The 22,957-nt window shown below is 33.0% G+C and overlaps 2 protein-coding genes across 5 annotated transcripts; one reads left to right on the top strand and one right to left on the bottom strand.

Moving 5' to 3' along the window:
- The first annotated feature begins 1,537 nt into the window (after positions 1-1,537).
- cep70 (centrosomal protein 70) lies at positions 1,538-15,933 on the top strand. 2 transcript variants are annotated; one of them, XM_065244594.2, is made up of 18 exons: positions 1,538-1,666; positions 4,015-4,037; positions 4,372-4,471; positions 4,543-4,666; positions 7,728-7,908; positions 8,305-8,480; positions 8,726-8,785; positions 9,133-9,238; positions 9,312-9,400; positions 10,408-10,485; positions 11,552-11,648; positions 11,747-11,842; positions 11,910-12,038; positions 12,115-12,264; positions 12,366-12,534; positions 13,284-13,398; positions 15,567-15,646; positions 15,796-15,933. In XM_065244594.2, the coding sequence occupies exons 2-18, from the start codon at positions 4,029-4,031 to the stop codon at positions 15,867-15,869; spliced, it is 1,833 nt and encodes a 610-aa protein (XP_065100666.1). In that variant the 5' UTR covers positions 1,538-1,666; positions 4,015-4,028; the 3' UTR covers positions 15,870-15,933. The 2 variants fall into 2 exon arrangements, with proteins under 2 accessions (XP_065100666.1, XP_065100668.1); XM_065244596.2 differs by lacking the exon at positions 15,567-15,646 and having other exon boundaries at positions 15,796-15,921.
- On the bottom strand, positions 15,525-21,959 carry mmadhca (metabolism of cobalamin associated Da). Of its 3 annotated transcripts, none has more exons than XM_065244597.1 (8): positions 21,909-21,959; positions 21,279-21,317; positions 21,045-21,180; positions 19,275-19,495; positions 19,073-19,181; positions 18,694-18,815; positions 16,413-16,499; positions 15,525-16,327 (listed from the first exon to the last, which is right to left on the bottom strand). In XM_065244597.1, the coding sequence occupies exons 2-8, from the start codon at positions 21,285-21,287 to the stop codon at positions 16,109-16,111; spliced, it is 903 nt and encodes a 300-aa protein (XP_065100669.1). In that variant the 5' UTR covers positions 21,288-21,317; positions 21,909-21,959; the 3' UTR covers positions 15,525-16,108. The 3 variants fall into 3 exon arrangements, with proteins under 3 accessions (XP_065100669.1, XP_065100671.1, XP_065100670.1); XM_065244599.1 differs by having other exon boundaries at positions 19,275-19,492; XM_065244598.2 differs by having other exon boundaries at positions 21,896-21,918.
- Between the last annotated feature and the right edge of the window lie 998 nt (positions 21,960-22,957).

The raw sequence follows: 22,957 nt of genomic DNA, 5'->3' as shown, positions 1-22,957 counted from the left end.
TCCAACTTTTTACTTTTTACATTATGTAGTTCTAAACTATATTTCTTACAACTAAACCAGATTAATCCTGAATGTCTTAATTTCCATGTCTGTGATATATTGCACAGATTTTGGAGTTCAATACAGAAACCTCAACCACTTTTCATTTGTCACAGCTCATTTATTCAATCGATTTGCTATTTAATGGACCTTCTAAGTTTTTAATGTCAACAGATGGGAGGACAGACACCCAAGCACTTATTGCGTTTATCTTACCCGAGTTAACTGAGCATCAAAATGAATCGTTCACAGGTGCTAAATGCACAACCTGCGTACTGTGGGGGTCAGGATGGAAAAAACACAGAACTTTTAAATATATAAGCTTAATAAATGTGTCTCAAGAAATAAATGTAAAACGTTTTCACTTTATTAATTATGTTTTTTTTTACCAATAATCAAAAAATGTCACCAAATACACTGCGCCTCCATACATTAACAATTGCATTTTAAAACTTTCATGCTATTTTATGCAGAAATCATTTATTGATAAGTTATTAATGCAAAAACAATTGCACATTGAAAATTAATATTTGGAGAGCAACAGGTCAAGGCCGTCTGGCACAATGAATTATAAATGAATTTAATTTTATTAAAACAACAACATAATAGTATGCACACATACATAAAGGTAATTTCAAATGACAAGGGCATGCTTTTTATTTTTTATCAACATATTAATATTTGATGTTTTATTCAGAAAGTCTATCCATTAGTCTGTCCACAGTTTATAAGTGTCTGCATCTTTCATTCAGATAACTGTTTAGATATTTGCATGACTTTTATTCAGAGGTGAGATTGACCTTTTCCAATCCATGGCTGCACATTGCAGGACAACCGATATGAAATGCCACAGAATCTGTGGATTTAAAAGAGCAACACCTGTGAAGTGAGATTAGAGGCTCATAAAAGGCTAAAATAGATATAACAAAATGCTTTTTTTGAAAGATTATGCTAACTAGGTCTTAAGTGCACTTTATGTAAATGTTGATATAATATACTATGTGTCTGGGTTCAGGGTCACAATCATGGTAAATGTCAACAGGCTTCGTTCCTTCATCCAATGTGCATTACCTCACCTGTAGGATGATGGAAAACTATGGAGGATAAAAGCATAAATGAATGCAGTAAATGCATAAATACATAATTTGCATCACGAAAGCACTTATATTACTTAACATTCACTTTTTAATTTTATTTAGGCATTTCTAGATTTATTTCAGCATTTTTTAAATTCATTTTTGTCATTTCTCATTTTCCACAAAATTATCTTCTTATCTTCTTCGCTGTTTAATTTAAGACAAATACTGCAATTTTATCACAAACCTTTTCATGTTTAACATATACAGTAAATAAATGCTGGATCTCTGTCTCTATCTAGTGTACACTCTGGGTAACAGCACTTAAAATCCCGCTTTGTTTTCAGAGGGAAACTTTAGTATTCAAGCGGAAACGGTGAGGGGCGTGTCTTATCTGTTCTGCTTTCCTATTGGCCCTAAACCAGGAAGCGATTTGGTCGCGTCAGTTTCCGCAGTTATTTGAAACCGTAAACATCTTGTCGTTTGTACAATGTCAAACCAGAGGTTTTAACAAACACTAATTAATAAACATCAATCTTCACATCACAAAGGTAAGATTTAGATTCTTATTTGTTAAAAAAATGTACATTTCATTTCAGCTGCATTTGTAGCGACTCTTTGTGACTCGCGATGTGTTATTTCAGATTATTTTATTAACATTCAAAGAGTGTGAAATATGATTATACATTAAAATGTTTTATTAACTACTCTTCACATATATGCATACTATTTTATATATTAGCGTAATGTTTACCATTTTATACGTACCATTTTGGTAAGACACAGTATGTCTTCGTATATGTAAATATAAGTTAGATCTGTAAGATGTTGATACAATAATTTAAAAAAATACTGTATTATACTTTAGTATTTACTGTAATGAATGTAGTAAAATTCCTAGATCCTATAATGTTTGAAACCTTACTATAGTAAATATTAAAGTATAGTATACTAAAGTATTCACTACAGTTTACCAATTTACTATAGTTAATATTACAGAATGTTAGAGTATAAATTAACAAAGTGTCATAATCTTTATAAGATACTATAGTTTACTATAGTAAATACTAAAATATACATTTACTACAGTTTATCAATTCCAAATAGTTAATACTACATAATACCATAGTAAGCCTCAACAAAGTGTAGTGATTACTTTAAAAACTACAGTATACTACACTTTTATTCAGTTTACTATTGTAACTATTAAAGTATACTACCGTATTTACTACAGTTCATCAGTTCACTATAGTAAATACTAGAGAATACTATAGTATACATGAACAAAGTGTAGTGATTACTATAATATACTAAAGTACAGTATACTACACTTAAATTCAATTTACTTTAGTAGATATTAAAGTATTCTACAGTATTTACTACAGCTTATTAATTCACTTACTATAGTTAATAGTACAGAATACTATAGTATACATAAACAAAGTGTAGTGATTACTATACTACAGTGCAGTATACTACACTTTAATTGAGTTTACTATAGTAAATATTAAAGTTTACTACAGTATTTACTAAAGTTAATCAGTTCACTATAGTTAATACTACAGAATACTATAGTATACATGAACAAAGTGTAGTTATTACTATAATATACTACAGTACAGTATACTACACTTTAATTCAGTTTACTATAGTAAATATTAAAGTATACTACAGTATTTACTGCAGTTCATCAGTTCACTATAGTTAATACTACAGAATACTATAGTATACATGAACAATGTGTAGTGATTACTATAATATACTACAGTACAATATACTACATTTAAACTCAATTTACTATAGTATATATTAAAGTATACTACAGTTTTTACTACAGCTTAGTAATTCACTATAGTAAATACTACAAAATACTGTAGTAAACATTAACAAAGTGTAGCAGTTACCATAATATACTACAGTATGCTTCAATTTACTACAGTTTACTATAGTAAAAATATGAAAGTATATTGTATACAACAGTATATTTAGTTTATCAATTCATTTTACTTAATACTACAGAATATAATAGTAAACATCAACAAAGTGTAGCAGCTACCATAATATACTACAGTATGCTGCAATTTACTACAGTTTACAATGGTAAATATAAAAGTATACTACAGTGTTTACTACAGCTTATCAATTCACTATAGTAAATACTACAAAATACTATAGTATATATATGAACAAAGTGTAGCAGGTACCATAATATACTACATTATGTTGCAATTTACTACAGTTACTTTGGTAAATATTAAAGTATACTACAGTATTTACTGCAGCTTATCAATTCACTATAGTAAATACTACGAAATAATACTATAGTATACATTAACATAGTGTAGTAGTCCTCATAATATACTATAGTAAACTGTAGTACATTGCAGCATACTATAGTAAATATTAAAGTATACTACAGTATTTACTACAGTTGATCAATTCACTATAGTTAATAGTACAGAATGTTATGATATAAATTAACAAAGTGTCATAATCATTACAAGATATTACAGTTTACTATAGTAAATATTAAAGTATAGTACATTATTAACTACAGTTTATCAGTTCACTATAGATAATACTATAGTATACAATACATTAACAAAGTGTAGCAGTTACCATAATATACTACAGTATGCCACAATTAACTACAGTTTACTATAGTAAATATTGAAGTATACTACAGTGTTTACTACAGTTAATCAATCCACTATAGTTAATACTACAAAATGCTATAGTATAAATCTACAAAGTGTTGTAATCATTATAATATACTATAGTATACCATAGTAAATCCTAAAGTGTACTACAGTATTGCATGCCACCGTGGCTTTCTGTAAATGCATTTGCATCCAAACATATTACATTCATTTTTATCGAATTTAATGTTTTCTTACAGGGCATTGAGCCAGAATGGAGCAGGTGAGTTGTTTTTATCTCTATCATCATTTGGCAATGTTTCCTATTGCACTTTTGGATAGCTGGTACAGTAATTCGACCTGTCCCCCCGTGTCCACCTGCTGTGGATAGATAGTGGTGGGTTTGCATGCAAAGTCGATCAAGACAGAACAGTAGAGACAGAGACTTTGATGGTTAATACGTGATAGCATGGATAGGAAAGCTTTAACTGCAGCGTTGCAGTCCAGGGACAGAACGTATGTGTTTTTGTGGACCTACGGACAGTTTCAGGTAGCGGATTTGAATGTTTACGCATTTGCAATGTATGATATATGTAATGATGACACGTGTTTTGCAGCAGGAACAGAGAGAATGGGAGGCTGTCAACAGGTTGTTACAGCATCATGGGTTCAAACCCGTGAGCTTTGCCGATCCAACCGAGAACAAGAACCTTGCAGGTAAGGTTGCGTTACATCTGTTTAATATGTTTTTGTTGCAGTTGTTGATATTGTTTGTGTGTTGTCTATAGAGTTGGTCCTGTTGGACCGCAAGTCGGCGGCAGACGTGCGGATGATGTTGAAGACCATGCTGTCCGATTCAGAGCGAAGACAAGGGTTGATTCAAGAATTGATTCAGTCCAACAGTCAACTGAAGTGAGTCAAGTAATATGAATTATATACAAATTAATGTGTGCATAAATATTTATGTGTGTGCATATGATATGTTAAAGGATTAGTCAATTTTCTTAAAAAAAATCCAGATAATTTACTCACCACCATGTCATCCAAAATGTTGATGTCTTTCTTTGTTCAGTCGAGAGGAAATTCTGTTTTTTCAGGAAAACATTCCAGGATTTTTCTAATTTTAATGGACTTTAATGGACCCCAACACTTAACACTTAACTCAACACTTAACAGTTTTTTTCAACAGAGTTTCAAAGGACTCTAAACGATCCCAAATGAGGCATAAGGGTCTTATCTAGTGAAACGATTGTCATCTTTGATAAGAAAAATTTAAAATATGCACCTTTAAGGTCGCGCTGGCGCTTTTCAGGATCGGAGATAGACGAGAAGTTGTGGTTTAAAAGTGCATATTTTTTCTTTTTCTTGTCAAAAATGACAATCGTTTCGCTTGATTAAAACCCTTTTGCCTCGTTTGGGATCGTTTGGAGTCCTTTTGAAAACTGTTTAGTGTTGAGTGTAGTGTTAAGTGTTGGGGTCCATTAAAGTCCATTAAAATGAGAAAAATCCTGGAATGTTTTCCTCAAAAACATAATTTCTTCTCGACTGAACAAAGAAAGACATCAACAGTTTGGATGACATGGTGGTGAGTAAATTATCTGGATTTTTTTTTTTAAGAAAATGGACTAATTAACATATCACTTCTGTCAGGCACACGCTCAATAATGTAAAGGCCTTTGTGTCAGGGATGCTGACCACCTGCTGTAATGTGATATAATGTGGGATGATGTTCATGAGATCAGATAGTTTGAAATCTTTCAAGCATGACGGATGTGTTATCTATACTCTTAGTCTTAACCAACATTCATTTCATAACACAAGTGGCCAATTTGCCCTTAGGTGCATTCTTATGGTTCCCAAAATACATGTTAGGGTCCCTGGGGTCATTAAAGGGATAGTTCACCCAAAAATGATAATTTTTTAAATCCTCATGTTGTTCTTTATTCTGTCGAACACAAAAGAAGATGGTAAACACACAGATGATGGTACCTATTGACATCCATAGTAGAAAAAACAAATACTATGGAAGTCAATGGGTGCCTTTTGGATACGTTAATGCAATAATCTTATTTATTCTGCCTTTTAAGTCCATAACTACTTAACTTTTAGTTTCTTGCATGTAAAAACAGGCTCTGTAAACTTAACAAAAGGTGTTATGGGTAATATTAGACAAAAAAGCATGGAATGATCCACACTTTGATGCGCACAGTTAAAAAAAGATTCTGAGCACATTTGTGGGACTGTAACATATTGTAAAATGAAACGATAATGTAGCATATTTTAGAGGATTAGTCCATTTTATTAAAAAAAATTCAGATAATTTACTCACCACCATGTCATCCAAAATGTTGATGTCTTGCATTGTTCAGTCGAGAAGAAATTATGTTTTTTGAGGAAAACATTCCAGGATTTTTCTCATCTTAATGGACTTTAATGGACCCCAAAACTTAACAGTTTTAATGCAGTTTAAAATTGCGGTTTTAAAGGACTCTAAACGATCCCAAACGAGGCATAAGGGTCTTATCTAGTGAAACGTTTGTCATTTTTGGCAAGAAAAAGAAAAAATATGCACTTTTAAACCACAACTTCTCGTCTTCCTCCGGCTGTGTGACGAGCCAGCGCGCTACCCTCTAGACGTGATGACGTATTACGTGAGGTTGGCAGATAGATAAAAAGTTGTGGTTTTTTCTAAGTTTTAGTAATAATGATACTAAAGAACCTGATTTGGTTTTAGATGGGATAAGCATATTTAACAAAAAGTGTAATAATAAACATATTCGACAAATTCTCCAGAGCAAAACGCATAATAGTCCTAGAGGTAAATTTTATTGGGCATCTTTTATTGAATTCATAGATTGGAAGAAGGCCTGGCTGTTACCTCATAAGTATTGCATCCCAAATAAGTCCAAAGAAATTCATTTTAAGATCTTGCATAAAATATATCCTGTGAATGATGTTGTGGCGAAATATATGGATGTTGACAACTCTTGCTCATTTTGTGGAAATGAAGAAGAAACACTGACCCATTTATTTTTTCATTGTGACACAACTCAACATTTTTGGAAAAATGTATATTCTCATTTAAGTAAACACCTTGATTCTTCCAAGTCCTTCCAGTTAAAAGAAATAATTTGCTACTATGAAGGCACATCTAATATTCCAATTGATTACATTGTAAATTTTTTTATTTTATTTGGAAAATATTTTATTCACAAACAAAAATTCTCTAAATCGCAGCTTAACTTTCCACATTTCCTAATCGAAATTGAAACTTTTCTAAAATCCCTTAAATTTGTTAAAAACAAGAAAAATGAAAGATTTTTGAAATATTATGATGACTTTTTTTGTATTACCACTGATTCATAATGTTTTCCTATGTTAGTTTATTTTTTATTTATTTATTTTATTTATTTATTTATTTTTATTGTACTAATTCATCTTTCTGTTATCGTGTTATTGTATTTTATTTGTGAAACTTTACATATATAATTTGTTAATTTTTCATTCCTGTAGAGGTTTATGTGTATTCTGTATGTTTCGTGCATTGTTAAATGTTTTAAAAGCATTAATAAAAAAAAAAAAAAAAAAAAAAAAAAAAAAAAAAGTTGTGGTTTTAAAGTGCATATTTTTAAGTTTTCTTGCCAAAAATGACAATCGATTCGCTACATAAGACCCTTATGCCTCGTTTGAGATCGTTTAGAGTCCTTTAAAACGGCAATTTTAAACTGCATTAAAACTGTTAAGTGTTGGGGTCCATTAAAGTCCATTAAAATGAGAAAAATCCTGGAATGTTTTCCTCAAAAACATAATTTCTTCTCGACTGAACAAAGAAAGACATCAACATTTTGGATGACATGGTGGTGAGAAAATTATCTGGATTGACTAATTCTTTAAGTATGGATAATGTATAGATAGTATGTGAATTGGAGTTTCCCAAACAGGAAGTGATGGATGTCGTGTGATTTCAAAACAGAGAGGAGGTCCAGCAGCATCAGGCGCAAGCCATCCGTCAATCTCAGAGGGCGACCGAGCTGGAGGGCATCCTGGATGGAGTGAAGGGCAAAGTTCAAGACCTCGAGGACTCGTACATTAATAAAGCTGCTCAACAGCACAGCCAGTTCACTCAGCTCCAACGGGAAAAGAAAGACGCTGAGGTATTTATGAATTATACTAAAAAAGTATGTAGTATGTCATACTAAAAAAAACACATATTTCTATATGTCCGCTTACATGTCCGTTTTTCTATTAAATTTGGTTTAAGTTATGCTATCAAAAAGGCGTGTGAGAAAATTATTTGTTTGTTTGTGATTGATACCGTGGCTTGACTTCACGATCACTACTGCGCACTCTCGTCATCTGTGCGTCACAAGATGTTATTTGCCATTTTTGGGATATTTTGGCTCAGCAAGGGAAATCTATGGAAACACGTCGTCCATCTTTTTTGCGGTCTGTAGTTGAGATCATAAAAATGTATCATATAAACATGTATCCATTAAAAGTATATCAACTCAGCACTAATCTGATTTGTTGTTATGTGTGTGCAAACACAGAGCCGATGTCACTCTCTGGAGCGAAAACTGTCGCAGGAGAAAGATGAAATATCTCAGCTGCAGAAGAAACTCCAGTACGCTGTGAGAGAAGAGGAAAGACGTGTGGCCCGACAGAACCAGGCCTTTCAACAGATCCACAGCAGATCAGCCCGACCCAACTGCACTGTAGACCAGCAGTGAGTGACACAGAGGATCATGGGATATGTGTCATTATGTCTATATAAGATTTGTTGGGCTTCCAAATTGTATCTGTGAAATCCAGGCTAAAGTCTCAAAATCTAATGATGATATTTGAAGCATCAATGTTTGATTTTACTCATTGATTAAAAATATGATTTTATCTAGAAACGGTTAATAAAAAAAATGTCATTAGCTTTTCATAGACTGGTTCACATATATATTATTTAATTCTTTCTTACAGGATTTTGGATGTCATTGACGTTTACGAATCCCAAATGCAACAGCTGCGAAATGAGTTTAAGTAAGTTTTGGAAACATAACGCCGTGCTGCTGATATACGACTGTATTTTTGCCTAAATACAACATCTTAACAGATATCAGAAATATAAATAAATAAATAAAAACATTAATGTCTTTTGATGTTCCGTTTTAAGCTTCCTAGACAGCACACGACTCCGGGGCCAGATCCGCACCGGAGCTGCCGACTTCGGTGCGTATCCGGTCCGGAGTCGTCTGAGTTTTATCCAAAGTGACTTACAGTGGATTCAAGCTATGCATTTTCTCAGTATGTGAGAATTGAACCCATTCGCTTTGCACAATGCTCCTAGCTACATAAACATATTAAAACCGTTGCATCTCATTTTGCAGATTGCCTAAAAGCAGCTCTGGAGACTCTTTAAATTCCCAGAAGAACAAGTCAAGACTGGAGAAAGACCCAACGGACACGTTGTCCAACTACAGGACCCTTTTGAAGGTTCGAGTTTGTCTTCATCGGCAGTGACATCTGCTGGTCTCTCTGTGTAACCGTGGCTTTGTTTTTAACGCAGTCGTACCAGGAGCAACTGAAGGAGACCAAAGCTCAGCGTGAAGAACTCAAAACTGAAATCCAGAAGCTGAAAGACGATCTGGAGTCTAGGTTAAGAACCATAAGAATTCAATAAGCACTTTTTATCTAAAATAAACCTTATAGTTCATAGTTATAGCCAGGGTTCCCACGGGTTCTTAAATCTTTGAACGTTTGTGAATCTGGGGAAAAAAATTCAAGGCTCTGGAAAGTTTTTGAAAATATACATAGATAGATACAGGCCATTGAAAGTGCTTGAATCTATTTTATGCTAGACGTTTTCTGGAAAAAATCCATATTTTTCCCTGTGTAGTGTAGGATAATATCATAAAAATTCTAGACGTTTTAAGCACACGTGCTAAACTGTTTACTTTAGATGCTTATATCTTCTGTATGCGAATGTTGATTCATACCAAAATGCTTTTTTTGCATAGTTGTGTTTGAGAAATGAAAACGTCTCGGGTTACGTATGTAACTGTTGTTCCCTGAGAAGGGAACGAGACGCTGCGTCTCCTTTGCCATACTTCCTGCGTCCCTGTAACGCCGTCTTTGGCAATATTTCAGATAGCGATATATTTCCTGGCCCCGCATCACCCTGTCTTTGTCGTTAAGCCTCACCATTGGTTGAATTAGATATACACATTCAGACGCACTTACCTCTGGAGGCGTCCCCAAAGTGTCACCGCAGTGACGCAGCGCGAGTTCCCTCGATTGGGAACTGTAACAATGTATCTTAAAAGGTAACACGATGTAACCTTGTTCTCACTTGAAATGTGTCCCCACATTTAGACCTTGAATTTGAAGGTATGGACCTGGAAAGTCCTTGAAAGGTCCTTGAATTTGAAGTTAACTAAGGTGTGGGAACCCTGGACTTTTTATTGTTTATTAACTCCTTCAGACCTGGACTTCAGGTATTTAATCAGTCTGCCTTATTTTGATTGGTTGATCAGCATTTTTTGGTGGGTTTGAACCACAAAATGTCCATTGCACACAGGGTCTGAAGGGTTAAAATGTGGAAAAAGAGGTTTCTGGGGTTTGGATCACCAAGTTTTAAGGTGAACTGTCCCTTTGTGTTTCAGACCCACTGTAAAAGAGTTAAAGACCTGCAAACAACAGCTGAGACGAATGGATCGGATTATCCAACAGAGTGGCGTCAAGTAAGACAAACCCTGAAAAACAGCACATGATGTGTCCATCTGAGATAGTTCACCCAAAAATGAACCATTTACTCACCCTCAAGTTGTTCCAAACCTGTATACACAAATTAAGATATTTTTAAACATATTGGGGCGGTTTCCCGGACAGGGATTAGACTAGTCCTAGACTTAAACACTTTTAAGAGCTCTCCAAACTGAAAATAACTTGCACTGACATATCTTAAAATACATCAGTGCCCTTTGTTTTACCTCAAAATGCACACAGGTAATGTTTTTAGTAAGGCATGTTTGTTAAAACTAGTTATATTTCCTAATTAAACTAAGGCCTAGTCCTGGATTGAGCTAATCCTGGTCCGGGAAACCGCCCCATTATTAACCAAACAGATCTGGGGCACCATTCACTTCCATAGGATTATATTGTTCCTACACTGCAAAAAAAAACGATTTTCAAGAAAAAAAATCTTCGTATTTTTGTGTTTTTTCTCAGTAAAAATATCTAAAATTTCTTAAATTAAGATGCATTTTTTTGATTAGCAAAATGACCCAAGAAAATAAGTCTAGTTTATAGACAAAAAATAAAATTGAAGTAGTTTTGTGCATTAAACAAGCAAAAAAATTCTGCCAATGGGGTAAGCAAATTTTTCTTGAATTTAGTGTTTAAGAAAAATGTTAACAATTTTTTTGCTTACCCCATTGTCAGATTTTTTTGCTTGTTTAATGCACAAAATCACTTAAATTTGATATTTTTGGTCAAAAAACTAGACTTATTTTCTTGGGCCGTTTTGCTCATCAAGAAAAAGCATCTTATTTAAAAAAAAAAAAAAAGATATTTTTACTGAAAACAAGACAAAAATACTAAGAATTTTTTTCTTGAAAATAATTTAAAGTCAATGGTGCCCCAGATCTGTTTGGTTATTAACATTCTTTAAATTATCTTCCTTTGTGTTCAGCGTGTTTGAAACAACTTCAGGGTGAATAAATGATTTAATTTTTCTGTGAACTATCTTAGGTTGTGTTTTAAATACAGTATGGTTGCATCTCATGCATCCACACTTCTGTTTAACAGGTCATCTGTGAAAACACAGGACTCGATAGAGACACTAAACACCGAAAACACCGGCATCCAGCACCTGGACGCCTCTATTTGCAGGAGATACCTTACGGTGCGTACAGATGCACTGCATTATGGGTAAAGCCCTGATCTTGTTTTGATAGTTTTAGTGACGTCTTTCATCTATGTCGTTGTTTCTGGCTTTTTAAGGAGGTCTGTAAGGAACTAAAAGTCGATGTCAGTAATCTCATTTCGGAGGTGAAAGATCGATGCAAACAGGCCGAATCTGCGGAGAGACTGGAAAAGGTAAATTTAATCGTTTAGCCTTTGCTATAAAAAGTAGTCTGATATCATGAGCATATATATCTGGCAGATCCTACGTGACATCACAGCAATCCTGACCAATCCCAGGGCACCTCTGGGTTTGCTAAGACAACAGGGGGAGGTTGAACTGGTTGTTCCCACTTTAAATGTTTGGAGCCAACAACTAAACGCTTTATCTGTAAGTATAATGCATTTGGTGACTGCTAAATGAATCATTTTTCCAAAACATAAATGCTTGCATTTACATCCATCAGGAAGTCCATCGTTCACTTGGCAGGCTGCAGAAGAGGTTGTTGCCATGGCAGCCAGAAGGCGGCACCACCGCATCTTCAGATAGCGTCCGGGTGGAAGATTTGATGCTTATCGTCGACACGCTACTCGATGAAACGGCATCAGACGACAAGGTACATCTGCACATTATTGTTCCAAAAAATATGATCAATTACGTGTGTTATCTTGCTCTTAAAGAAAGACATTAGCTGATGATATTCATGGTGTCTCGCAGGTGCTGCGGAGTCCTACCAGACACACGCTGGAATCGATGGTCGCTCATTTTCAGCAGCTTTTCGATGCCCCCACCCTGACAGGAATTTATCCTCGGATGAATGAGGTCTACAGCAAACTGGGAGAGATGAACAACGCCATGAGGAACCTTCGAGATGTGCTGAACTTGGGTATGAATTGGGGATGCATCAATATATTGGCGTCTAGCTACCGATTTTCTCACTCACATCGGACATTGGCCAGCAATTAAAAGTCAATATTATTGAAGATTTTACATTTGATACTTTCTTTTGCATTTCAACAGTTTTATCTTCTTTTTACCCTAAACAATCTTAAGAGGAAAAACCTTAGACTGTTGATACAGCGGGGAAAATAAGTATTTGACAGATCAGCATTTTTATCAGTAAGGGGACTTCTAAGGGGGGCTATTGACACAATTTCCACCAGATGTAGCCATCAAGCCAAATATTGAGTTCATACAAAGAAATCAAAACATTTAAGTATACAAGTTTAGTCATAATAAATAAAGTGAAATGACACAGGGAATAAGTATTGAACACACTTTATTTAATACTGTGTAGAAAAGCCTTTGTTGGTGATTACAGCTTCTAGACACCTCTTGTATTTCACTTTATTTATTATGACTCAACTTGTATACCTAAATGTTCTGATTTCTTTGTATGAATTCAATATTTGGTTTGATGGCTACATCTGGTGGAAATTTTGTGTCAATAGCCTCCTTAGAAATCCCCTTACTGATAAAAATGCTGATGTGTCAATAACTTATTTTCCCCGCTGTGCTTACAGTAAATAACTATTAACGCCATAAAATGAAAAGCGCAAGTAAAAACATTTGCAACACTTAAAATAAATAAAATGTGACTTCATGCTAAATAAACACAATCTTATCCTTTGCTAGATGACAGAGCACCACCTAGCGAGGTTGTCAACAAAGTCGCTGCTGTTGTGTCTCAGACTAATAATGACACGGGTCAGGAACTTTACAACCTTTTGGAAACCACTGATATAGAAAGGTGAGTAAATGTCTGATATAAAACTTTATTCGATTTCATTTCAGTGATTGCTATGATTCTTCCAAACTAGTGTTAGATGCTCTAACATTGGCACATATTATGCAAAATCCACTTTTACAAGGTGTTCAGACATAAATGTGTGTTGGCACCACCAAGCGGCCATCTTGGTATTCCCTACCGTATTCACATACGGTACTTAAAGCATGATTGAGCACGTTTGTGATTAATAATCCATTAATATTAATAATCTGTCCACTGATCTGATAGTGTAATGAAGATGATTGTATAGTAACTCACTGTTTAAAAAGTAAAATATACAACTTTAAATAAATAACTGTGTACATGCTTATGACGTTTGCATTGTAATAATAAACAGTGAGACTTCAGATATAAAAATGGAGAGTGATAAAGTAGTGTTTATTCATTAAAATCTCATAACTCCTGTTCATTTAATAGAATGTTTGGGCATACCAATATGGCGGCGCAGTGGCTTCACAATTGTGACGTCATGCCCAATCCAGTCATTTATATAAATCAGTGGTTGGCACTCTGTGACCACAACAACGCTACAATGAAGAAAATAATTTAATCCCCATTAAATCAGCGCGTTCTCATTAGACATGCTGCTTTGATTCTCTTGTTAATGTGATGTCACACAAACAAAGCCCCGCCTATAGCCACTGGCTGACTGGTTAAATTTACCCAAAAGCTTTGCTAAATGTGTTTTTGTTAGCGCATTATAGCACTAATGTGGCTAAAGATACTATTGTAACAGACTGGGAATCAGATCTATTTTTCACTAGGAGCTGTAGCATTTAACTCCATCCCGCCAGCATTTAAAAAAAGTTTAATGCCTTCTACAAAATGTTCTTCTTTAAATATATAAACATACTATATATCAAATTAAAGAACAGACCCTCTGCTTTAAAAAAAAAAACATTTCATCCTATCTTCATTTGTTCTCGTTTTATCACCTCTCAAATACACTGCAAAAAATTATTTTCAAGAAAAAAATTCTTAGTATTTTTGTCTTGTTTTCAGTAAAAATATCTAAAAATTCTTAATTGTATATGCTTTTTCTTCATGAAGAAAACGACCCAAGAAAATAAGTCTAGTTTTTAGACCAAAAATATAAAATTTAAGTGATTTTGTGCATAAAATAAGCAAAAAAATCTTGAAAATTTGCTTACCCCATTGGCAGATTTGTTTGTTTGTTTTATGCACAAATTCACTTAAAATGTATATTTTTGGTCTAAAAACTAGACTTATTTTCTAAGGTCGTTTTGCTCATCAAGAAAAATCATCTTGATTTAAGAATTCTTACATATTTTTACAGAAAACAAGACAAAAATACTAAGATTTTTTTTTCTTGAAAATCATTTTTTGGAGTGTATGGATATGTTTCTTAAAAAATACAGAATTTTGAGCAAAAAGCTGAGATGATTTGATTTTTGTGAAGGACACACAAGAGTTTGAACTGTTTGACCTAAGGGGTTGCTTACGGGTTTTAAGTTGGGTAAGAGCACCACCTAGTGGATAATAGCCAAAATACAGATTGCCATAAAAACTCGCCATTGGGACACTGCAAAAAATGACTTTCTTACTTAGTATTTTTGTCTTGTTTTAAGTAGAAATATCAAAAAATTCTTAAAGTAAGATAAGAAATTAAGAAATATATAAGTTAAGTTAATTTATGTTTTAAACAAGCAACAAATATATGCCAATGTGGTGAGAAAAAAAATTGTGAAATAAGTTTACTTTTAGTTTATCTATCTCACCCCATTGCCAAATATTTTTGCTTCTTTAAAGCACAAATTCACTTAAATTGTATATTTTTTCTCTAAAACTAGACTTATTTTCTTGGGTCGTTGTTCATCAAGAAAAAGCATCTAAATTTAAGAATTTCTAGATATTTCTACTGAAAACAAGACAAAAATACTGAGTAAGAAAGTCATTTTTTGCAGTGCAGGGAAGCGTTTTCTTTTAATCGATGAGTTAACTCCTCAATGGCGGGGAAAGAGTTAACGGTACACACATGAAAACAACACTTTTTTTTTTTAAATAAGAAATGATCTGTGGGGTACTTTGAGCTGAAACTTTACAGACACATTCAAATAAAAGTACAGTATTTTTATAGCAACATATCAGTTTATTGTGTTGTTTTGCAGCATCATCATAAAGTTAAAAGAACATGAAGAATTTTTCCCAGCGTTTCATTCATTCATACTTGAGCTTCTGCAAACTTTGGGTAGGGCCAAACATTTCATTCACATTTCATTAAGAAACACTGTGTAAATCATAGCTAACCAAACTACAAGTTTACACAAGTGCTTTTTTAACTGTTTGTAGATGAACGTGAAACAAAATTACAAATAAATCCTATTTTCTCTCTTTCAGATGTCCAGTCTCTAGACGATGTTTTACCAACCGTACGCTCGCTCAAGTCGAACTGTCGTGTGATAAAAGGCTGATGGTTTAAAGCACCGTGTGGTTTCAGACCTGCTTAATTTTGTGTGTTTAGGCAATACTGCAAGTGTTCATATTTTATAAATAAACTGCATTACTGCGCACCTTTTCTGAATCAAATCGCATCAACGGTCACAAGAAACCTTTAACAAAGATTTCCGTAACATCACAACCAGTTAAATCTCTCTTACGTTTAAGTGACGAAAAACAGTACAGTTCATTTTCAGGACAATGTGCAAAAACGTCAGTCGCCTTCCTCTGAAGCTTTGGAGTGTCCCTGAAGTTTCTCCATGATCAGACTGTTGAAAGGCGCGTTAGTGATGAGCGTCAACACAAACGTCGGCGGCCCCTTTAAGACGTGACGGATGAGCGTGCATGACGCCAGGTCCTCGATGTGAAAGCCGCCGGCGTGGCGGTGAACGTCGTCCTGTAGAATAGAGTCCTGTGTTTGATCGCCAAAAAACTGAAAATAATGGAGAGAAAGAAGTTCAATGACCTTTCAAATACGACTCAAATACTGATGTTTCGACAGAGCCGAAGGTACTTACAGCTTTCCCAGACATGGGATTGATGAAATCTGCCCAGTATCCTCCTCGCCACAACGTGAAACAGATTTCTTTAGCGCCACTCACAAACTGCAATGAAAAGTCAAAGATATTGCATATATACAGTACAGTGCAAAAAAAGATTTAAGAAAAAAAAATTCTTAGTATTTTTGTCTTATTTTCAGTAAAAATATCTAAAAATCTGCCGGTGGGTAAACAAAGAAATCTTGAACATTTTTCTTAAACACTAAATTCAAGAAAAATTTGCTTACCCCATTGGCAGTTTTTTTGCTTGTTTCATGCACAAAAATCACTTAAATTTTATATTTTTGGTCTAAAATGCAAGAAAAAGCATCTTAATGTAAGAATTTTTAGATAATTTTACTGAAAACAAAAAAAAATACTAAGAATTTTTTCTTGAAAATCTTTTTTTGCAGTGTCAATATTGCCTACCCTGCAAAAAATGACTTTCAAGAAAAATTTTATTTAGTATTTTTGTCTTGTTTTCAGTAAAATTATTTTAAAAATTCTTAAATAAAGATGCTTTTTCTTGAAGGGCAAAACGACCCAAGAAAATAAGTCTAGTTTTTAGACCAAAAATATCAAATTTAAGTGATTTTGTACATAAAACAAGCAAAAAAATCTTAAACATTTTTCTTAAACACTAAATTCAGGAAAAAATCTAGAAAAATTTGCTTACACCACTGGCAATTTTTTTTGCTTGTTTTATGCACAAAATCACTTAAATTTGACATTTTTTGTCTAAATTGCAAGAAAAAGCATCTTATTTAAGAATTTTTAGATAATTTTACTGAAAAAATAAAAATAATTTTTTTTTCTTGAAAATTTTTTTTTTTGCGGTGTCGATATTGCCTACCCTGCAAAAATGGCTTTCAAGAAAAAAATTACTTAGTATTTTTGTCTTGTTTGCAGTAAAATTATTTTAAAAATTCTTAGATTAAGATGCTTTTTGATGAGCAAAATGACCCAAGAAAATAAGTCTAGTTTTTAGACCCAAAATATCAAATTTAAGTGATTTTGTGCATAAAACAAGCAAAAAAATCTTAAAATTTTTTCTTAACACTAAATTCAAGAAAAGTTCAAGAAAAATTAGCTTACACCACTGGCAATTTTTTTGCTTGTTTTATGCACAAAATGACTGGAATTTGACATTTTTAGTGTAAATTGCAAGAAAAAGCATCTTAATTTAAGAATTTTTAGATAATTTTATTGAAAAAAAAAATACTAAGAATATTTTTTCTTGAAATTTTTTTTGCGGTGTCGATATTGCCTACCCTCCAAAAATGGCTTTCAAGAAAAAATTCACTTAGTATTTTTGTCTTGTTTTCAGTAAAATTATTTTATAAATTCTTAAATTAAGATGCTTTTTCTTGATGAGCAAAACAACCCAAGAAAATAAGTCGATTTTTTTTTATACCAAAAATATCAAATGTAAGTGATTTTGTGCATAAAACAAACAAAAAAAATCTGCCAATGGGGTAAGCAACAAATCTTGAACATTTTTCTTAAGCACTTAATTCAAGTAAAATTCAAGAAAAATTAGCTTACACCACTGGCCAATTTTTTTGCTTGTTTTATGCACAAATTCACTTAAATTTGATATTTTTGGTCTAAATTGCAAGAAAAAGCATCTTAATTTAAGATTTTTAAAAATAAATTTACTGAAAACAAGACAAAAATACTATGATTTTTTTTCTTGAAAATAATTTTTTGCAGTTGATGCACAAAATCAATTAAATGTGACATTTTTGGTCTAAATTGCAAGAAAAAGCATCTTAATTTAAGATTTTTTAAAATAATTTTACTGAAAACAAGACAAAAATACTATGATTTTTTTTCTTGAAAATAATTTTTTGCAGTTGATGCACAAAATCAATTAAATTTGACATTTTTGGTCTAAATTGCAAGAAAAAGCATCTTAATTTAAGATTTTTTAAAATAATTTTACTGAAAACAAGACAAAAATACTACGATTTTTTTCTTGAAAACCACTGTTTTTCTTGATGAGCAAAACGACGCAAGTTTTTAGACCAAAAATGACCAAAGATGTCAAATTTAAATGATTTTGTGCATCAACTGCAAAAAATTGCATCAACTACAACTGATTTTTTTGCAGTTGATGCACAAAATCAATTAAATTTGTCATTTTTGGTCTAAAAACTAGAATTATTTTCTTGCGTCGTTTTGCTCATCAAGAAAAACAGTCATTTTTTGCAGTGTAGTGCGCAACTCCCCTAAAGGGCCTTTAAAGGGTCGTACTCACATTGTCTAACAGTTGTTCCTGCGTTCTCTCCGCATCCTCCACATCCGTCTTCGCATTCTTCTGTGTTACCGTGACAACAGTGATGGGACTCATCGGTAGCGTCGGGAAAAACAGCTCTAACTCTGTCAAAGTAAAACAAAGATGGTTATTAAAGCAACAATTTAAAGTATACATAACCCTTCCTGTCAAAACCCAGCTGATGTCATTTTTTGTGATGTAATGAGAAAATATAACCTTGATATCTTTAATATTGACTAAGTAAGCTGAGCTCATGCCAAAGATTGAAATCAATCTCAAAACTAGATAATGAGATTTTAAACTGGATTTTACACACAGGGTGACATTTTTAATACGACTTGAAGCGTTAAATCAAGTTCACCTTTCTTGAGAAGCTCCGGACAGGAACGCATTGAAAATTCTACATCTGATCGACTAAAATAGTGTTCGGCTTTACCGACCGTCTGTGCCTTTAGTGAAACTTCTTTACCCTGCGTATCATAAATAAACAATTCAACTCTGTTAGTCAGTACAATAAAATACAAAACAAATTCACTTTTATTTTCAGACTGATCTTAATATACCTGATATTCATGAACAAACTGAGCAAGTATAAATTCGTGTCTCTCTGTGCTGGATGGCGCTGACAAGACATCGGGTAAAGTCCGGTGGACCGGCCCTTTAAACTGTAACCCCGTACCCTTGAGATGACAGTCGAAACCTACGTTGCCTGGCAGCTGGAAGCGCTGATCTTGAGGTCCAAATGGACCCATCGTCTCATCCGGCCATACTGTTCTAGGACCTGCTGGAATTTTATCAAAGTTTTGTTTTACCCCAGAAGATCATTTATAATAGTAATATATCATTGCAACCATTATATTAGCATTTAAACCATTTAACCCCTTAAGTGGTGCTGTCCTGTGAAAGGGACACCTGAGTTTACTTCAATATTTTGCATGTAAATTTTATCTATCACGACAAACTATGTATCATTGGAAAGCTCTTAAGTGTGTAGTTTTCATTTTTTATCACCATTTGGGGAAAATTATGACATAGTGAGAGTCAGTTTCTAAAATGTCTAGGGGCCACAGGTAGGCCAAATTTGTTTTTACATATTTATAACATTAACACCCTACTCTAAACCTAAAAAATCAGGACAAACTATATATCACTAGAAAGCTCTCAGAATGTAGTTTTCATATTTTAAAACCTTTTTGCATTAATAGTAATGCTGTAACAGTAATTTATTAATTTGTGACAAGAGTATGCAGCAAACCGCTGACACCTAGAGGCTGTTGTTGGTAAAACCACTAAAACAGTGACACAAACCACATTTTTGTGATTTTAACTTGAAATTAAAATCACAACTACTTGAGACTTATGGCTTCATGTTTGCATTATTACTTTTGTGAAATATTTACATGTTTTTGTGATTATTTTTATTTCTTAAAATAAATTTAAACTGTGAAAAACCCTAGTGTCCTATATTACACTGCAAAAAATTATTTTCAAGAATACATTTTCTTAGTATTTTTGTCTTGTTTTCAGTCAAAATTAGGGATGTTCACATTGACCGTTAACCGAAGGTAAGAATTTATGACCGATTAACATTATCAGTTAAAAGAAAAAAATATTTGTTAACGCACGGTGCGTGTCGTCATGCGCCGACAGACATTTCTCCACTTTTCTATCTTTTATTATCTTTAAGTTTGCACGTTCAAATGAAATAAATTTGTTTTACCGGGTCACAGACAACCATCAACTGTATTTTTACTCAATGACAATTTAATATTAAAATCTTATAAGTTAACGGTTAATGTTCGGTTCATAAGTTGCGGTTGTCGGTCGGGAAAATTAACTGATATGAACATCCCTAGTAAAAATATCTAAAACTTTTCTTGAAATGAAAAACGACCCCAAAAAATAAGTCTAGTTTTTAGACCAAAAATATCAAATTTAAGTGATTTTGTGCATAAAACAAGCAAAAAAATCTGCCAATGGGGTAAGCAAATTTTTCTTGAATGTAGTGTTTAAGAAAAATGTTCAAGTTTTTTTTGCTTACCCCATTGGCAGATTTTTTGCTTGTTTTATGCACAAAATCACTTAAATTTGATATTTTTGGTCTAAAAACTAGACTTATTTTCTTGGGTCGTTTTGCTCAACAAGGAAAGGCGTCTTAACTTAAGAATTTGTAAATATTTTTACTGAAAACAAGACAAAAATACTAAGAATTATATTAATTTAAAGGTGTATATCACATTTCCACCCCCCACACTCAAAGGGATTTGCCCCACATAAGGGGTTAAACTGTAAAACACTTATAAGACCTTTATAATAACCCATAGGTTGCATACCCGAGTCTTGAGATGGTATAGCTATATACGGCTCATCTGATCCGGCGGCTGAAAATGCTCGAACTGTTGATGCTCTCTGAATGAGCTCTTGAACAACAGATGACCGGCTTACCTGTCTGACCCTCCTGCAGAGCACCTGTAGAGTTAAAAAAGACATAGACACCGGGTCACAACTGTACTACATACATATAAATATATATATGTATGGCAATGAGCTATCAATTTATAACTTACACATGCCATATTGGTGATGACAGTCCTGCTTTACTTAACCTGTAAAAATACAAACACAAATACATATTTAGTTATGTGAACAATGTATAGATTTTAAATACTTGGAATTAATACAGCACGTGTACAGACAGTAATTCATTTACAATGAACGTCTATATACTGAATGTCTTCCCACATAATGTTACATATATTAAAATATGTGCTTTAAATAATATCAGAAAGCTTTAATGTGTATTTTTAAGTACAGAATTTACAGACATTTGACTTTCTACACATTTATGTTGCTTCAAACTGAACGTTACATAATTTACCAAATAAGCCGATAACAACACTTAAATGTAAATAACAGACTGTTTACAAACACTCATGGCAAAGAAACAATGTTTTTTAGTTATAGCACAAACAAAAACAGCTAATGTAAACAACCACACAGTCTGCTGCTGCTGTTGTTGAGATCTGATCACTTTACTCGCAATAAAAGCACATCTAACACGTGACTTTAGCGTCAAACGGTCACTCAAGCGTTCATCTGGAATTATACGTTTATAACACAAGTTATGTCACGATATGTAGTTATTTGTACAGTTTATAAAACGTATAGCACAGCATGTACTCGCCCTGTCCGCTCACCAGTCTGTTGATCACGTCCACACGCTGAGGCATGTGACCAGTGACGTCATAACGGAGCGCCGTCAAGGACAAAATACTTTTATTTTAGTGCGATTAACTCGTTTATTGTTCTTGGGACATTTTTCATAAAAATAAATTCGTGTAAACTATTCCAAAATGTGTAATATTTCAAAATATTTAAAAAAATGAACGAAGAAAAAATGTGCTTTAAAATTATTTTATTTCGTAGAGAACCTTAATCTTACAGAAAACCCCCGTGTCTTTCTTTTTTTGTTATTTTTTTTCCTTATGTCTCTTATCATTTTATTTTTTTTTTATTTTTTTTTTACTATGCTTGTCTGTTATGTAAGAAATCGTCTGTTGTTTACAGGACTTTTATGGTTGTCAAGTTGACTTTTCTAAAAAAAGTTTCCGAGAGAAACAAAAATAAATATTTTATTTTAGTTAATTTTCATTTTTGTTAAATATTTGTTTAATACAATATGTGTTTAAAACTATATTTTTTATGTAAGTGATTATTGTCTTGTTTAGGAAATATCATTTTACGTAATACCTCATTTTGTTCTTCACGTAAATATATGTTTTTTTTTTTTTTTTACATTCTGTAACAGTGTTATTTTATCACATGGCATCATATTTGTATCATTTTTTTCCGAAATAAAATTGTCTACATGGGTAAAAAACTACAATACAGAACAGAATTAAATTTGATCTCTTTGATCAATACAAAATATAATAGTTTTTAAATTTTTTATGGAAGATTTTTAATACATTATGAACGTTTTTAATGCTCTATGAAAGTTTATTTAAATATTTAATATAAATCTAATGCTATGATTTTCCTCTTTGCGTGACTAAATCGGTCTAATTTTGTTTTATTGATATCGTATCCCATTTGAGAAATGTTTAGTAGTAAGAATAAGCTTCGTTGACAAGGAATAAAATACAAAATTTCCTCACCTTAATTTCAGTCAGTGTGCCGCTATGAAATCGTGCGGGTCGATTGCGTCACGATGACTTTGCGCATGCGTTAACAGATAATATCCAGC

Source organism: Paramisgurnus dabryanus, chromosome 24 (assembly GCF_030506205.2).
Source record: "Paramisgurnus dabryanus chromosome 24, PD_genome_1.1, whole genome shotgun sequence".
NCBI classification, from domain to species: domain Eukaryota; kingdom Metazoa; phylum Chordata; class Actinopteri; order Cypriniformes; family Cobitidae; genus Paramisgurnus; species Paramisgurnus dabryanus.
Note: the sequence above shows the minus strand (reverse complement) of the source record. Positions and strands in the feature narration are given on the sequence as shown.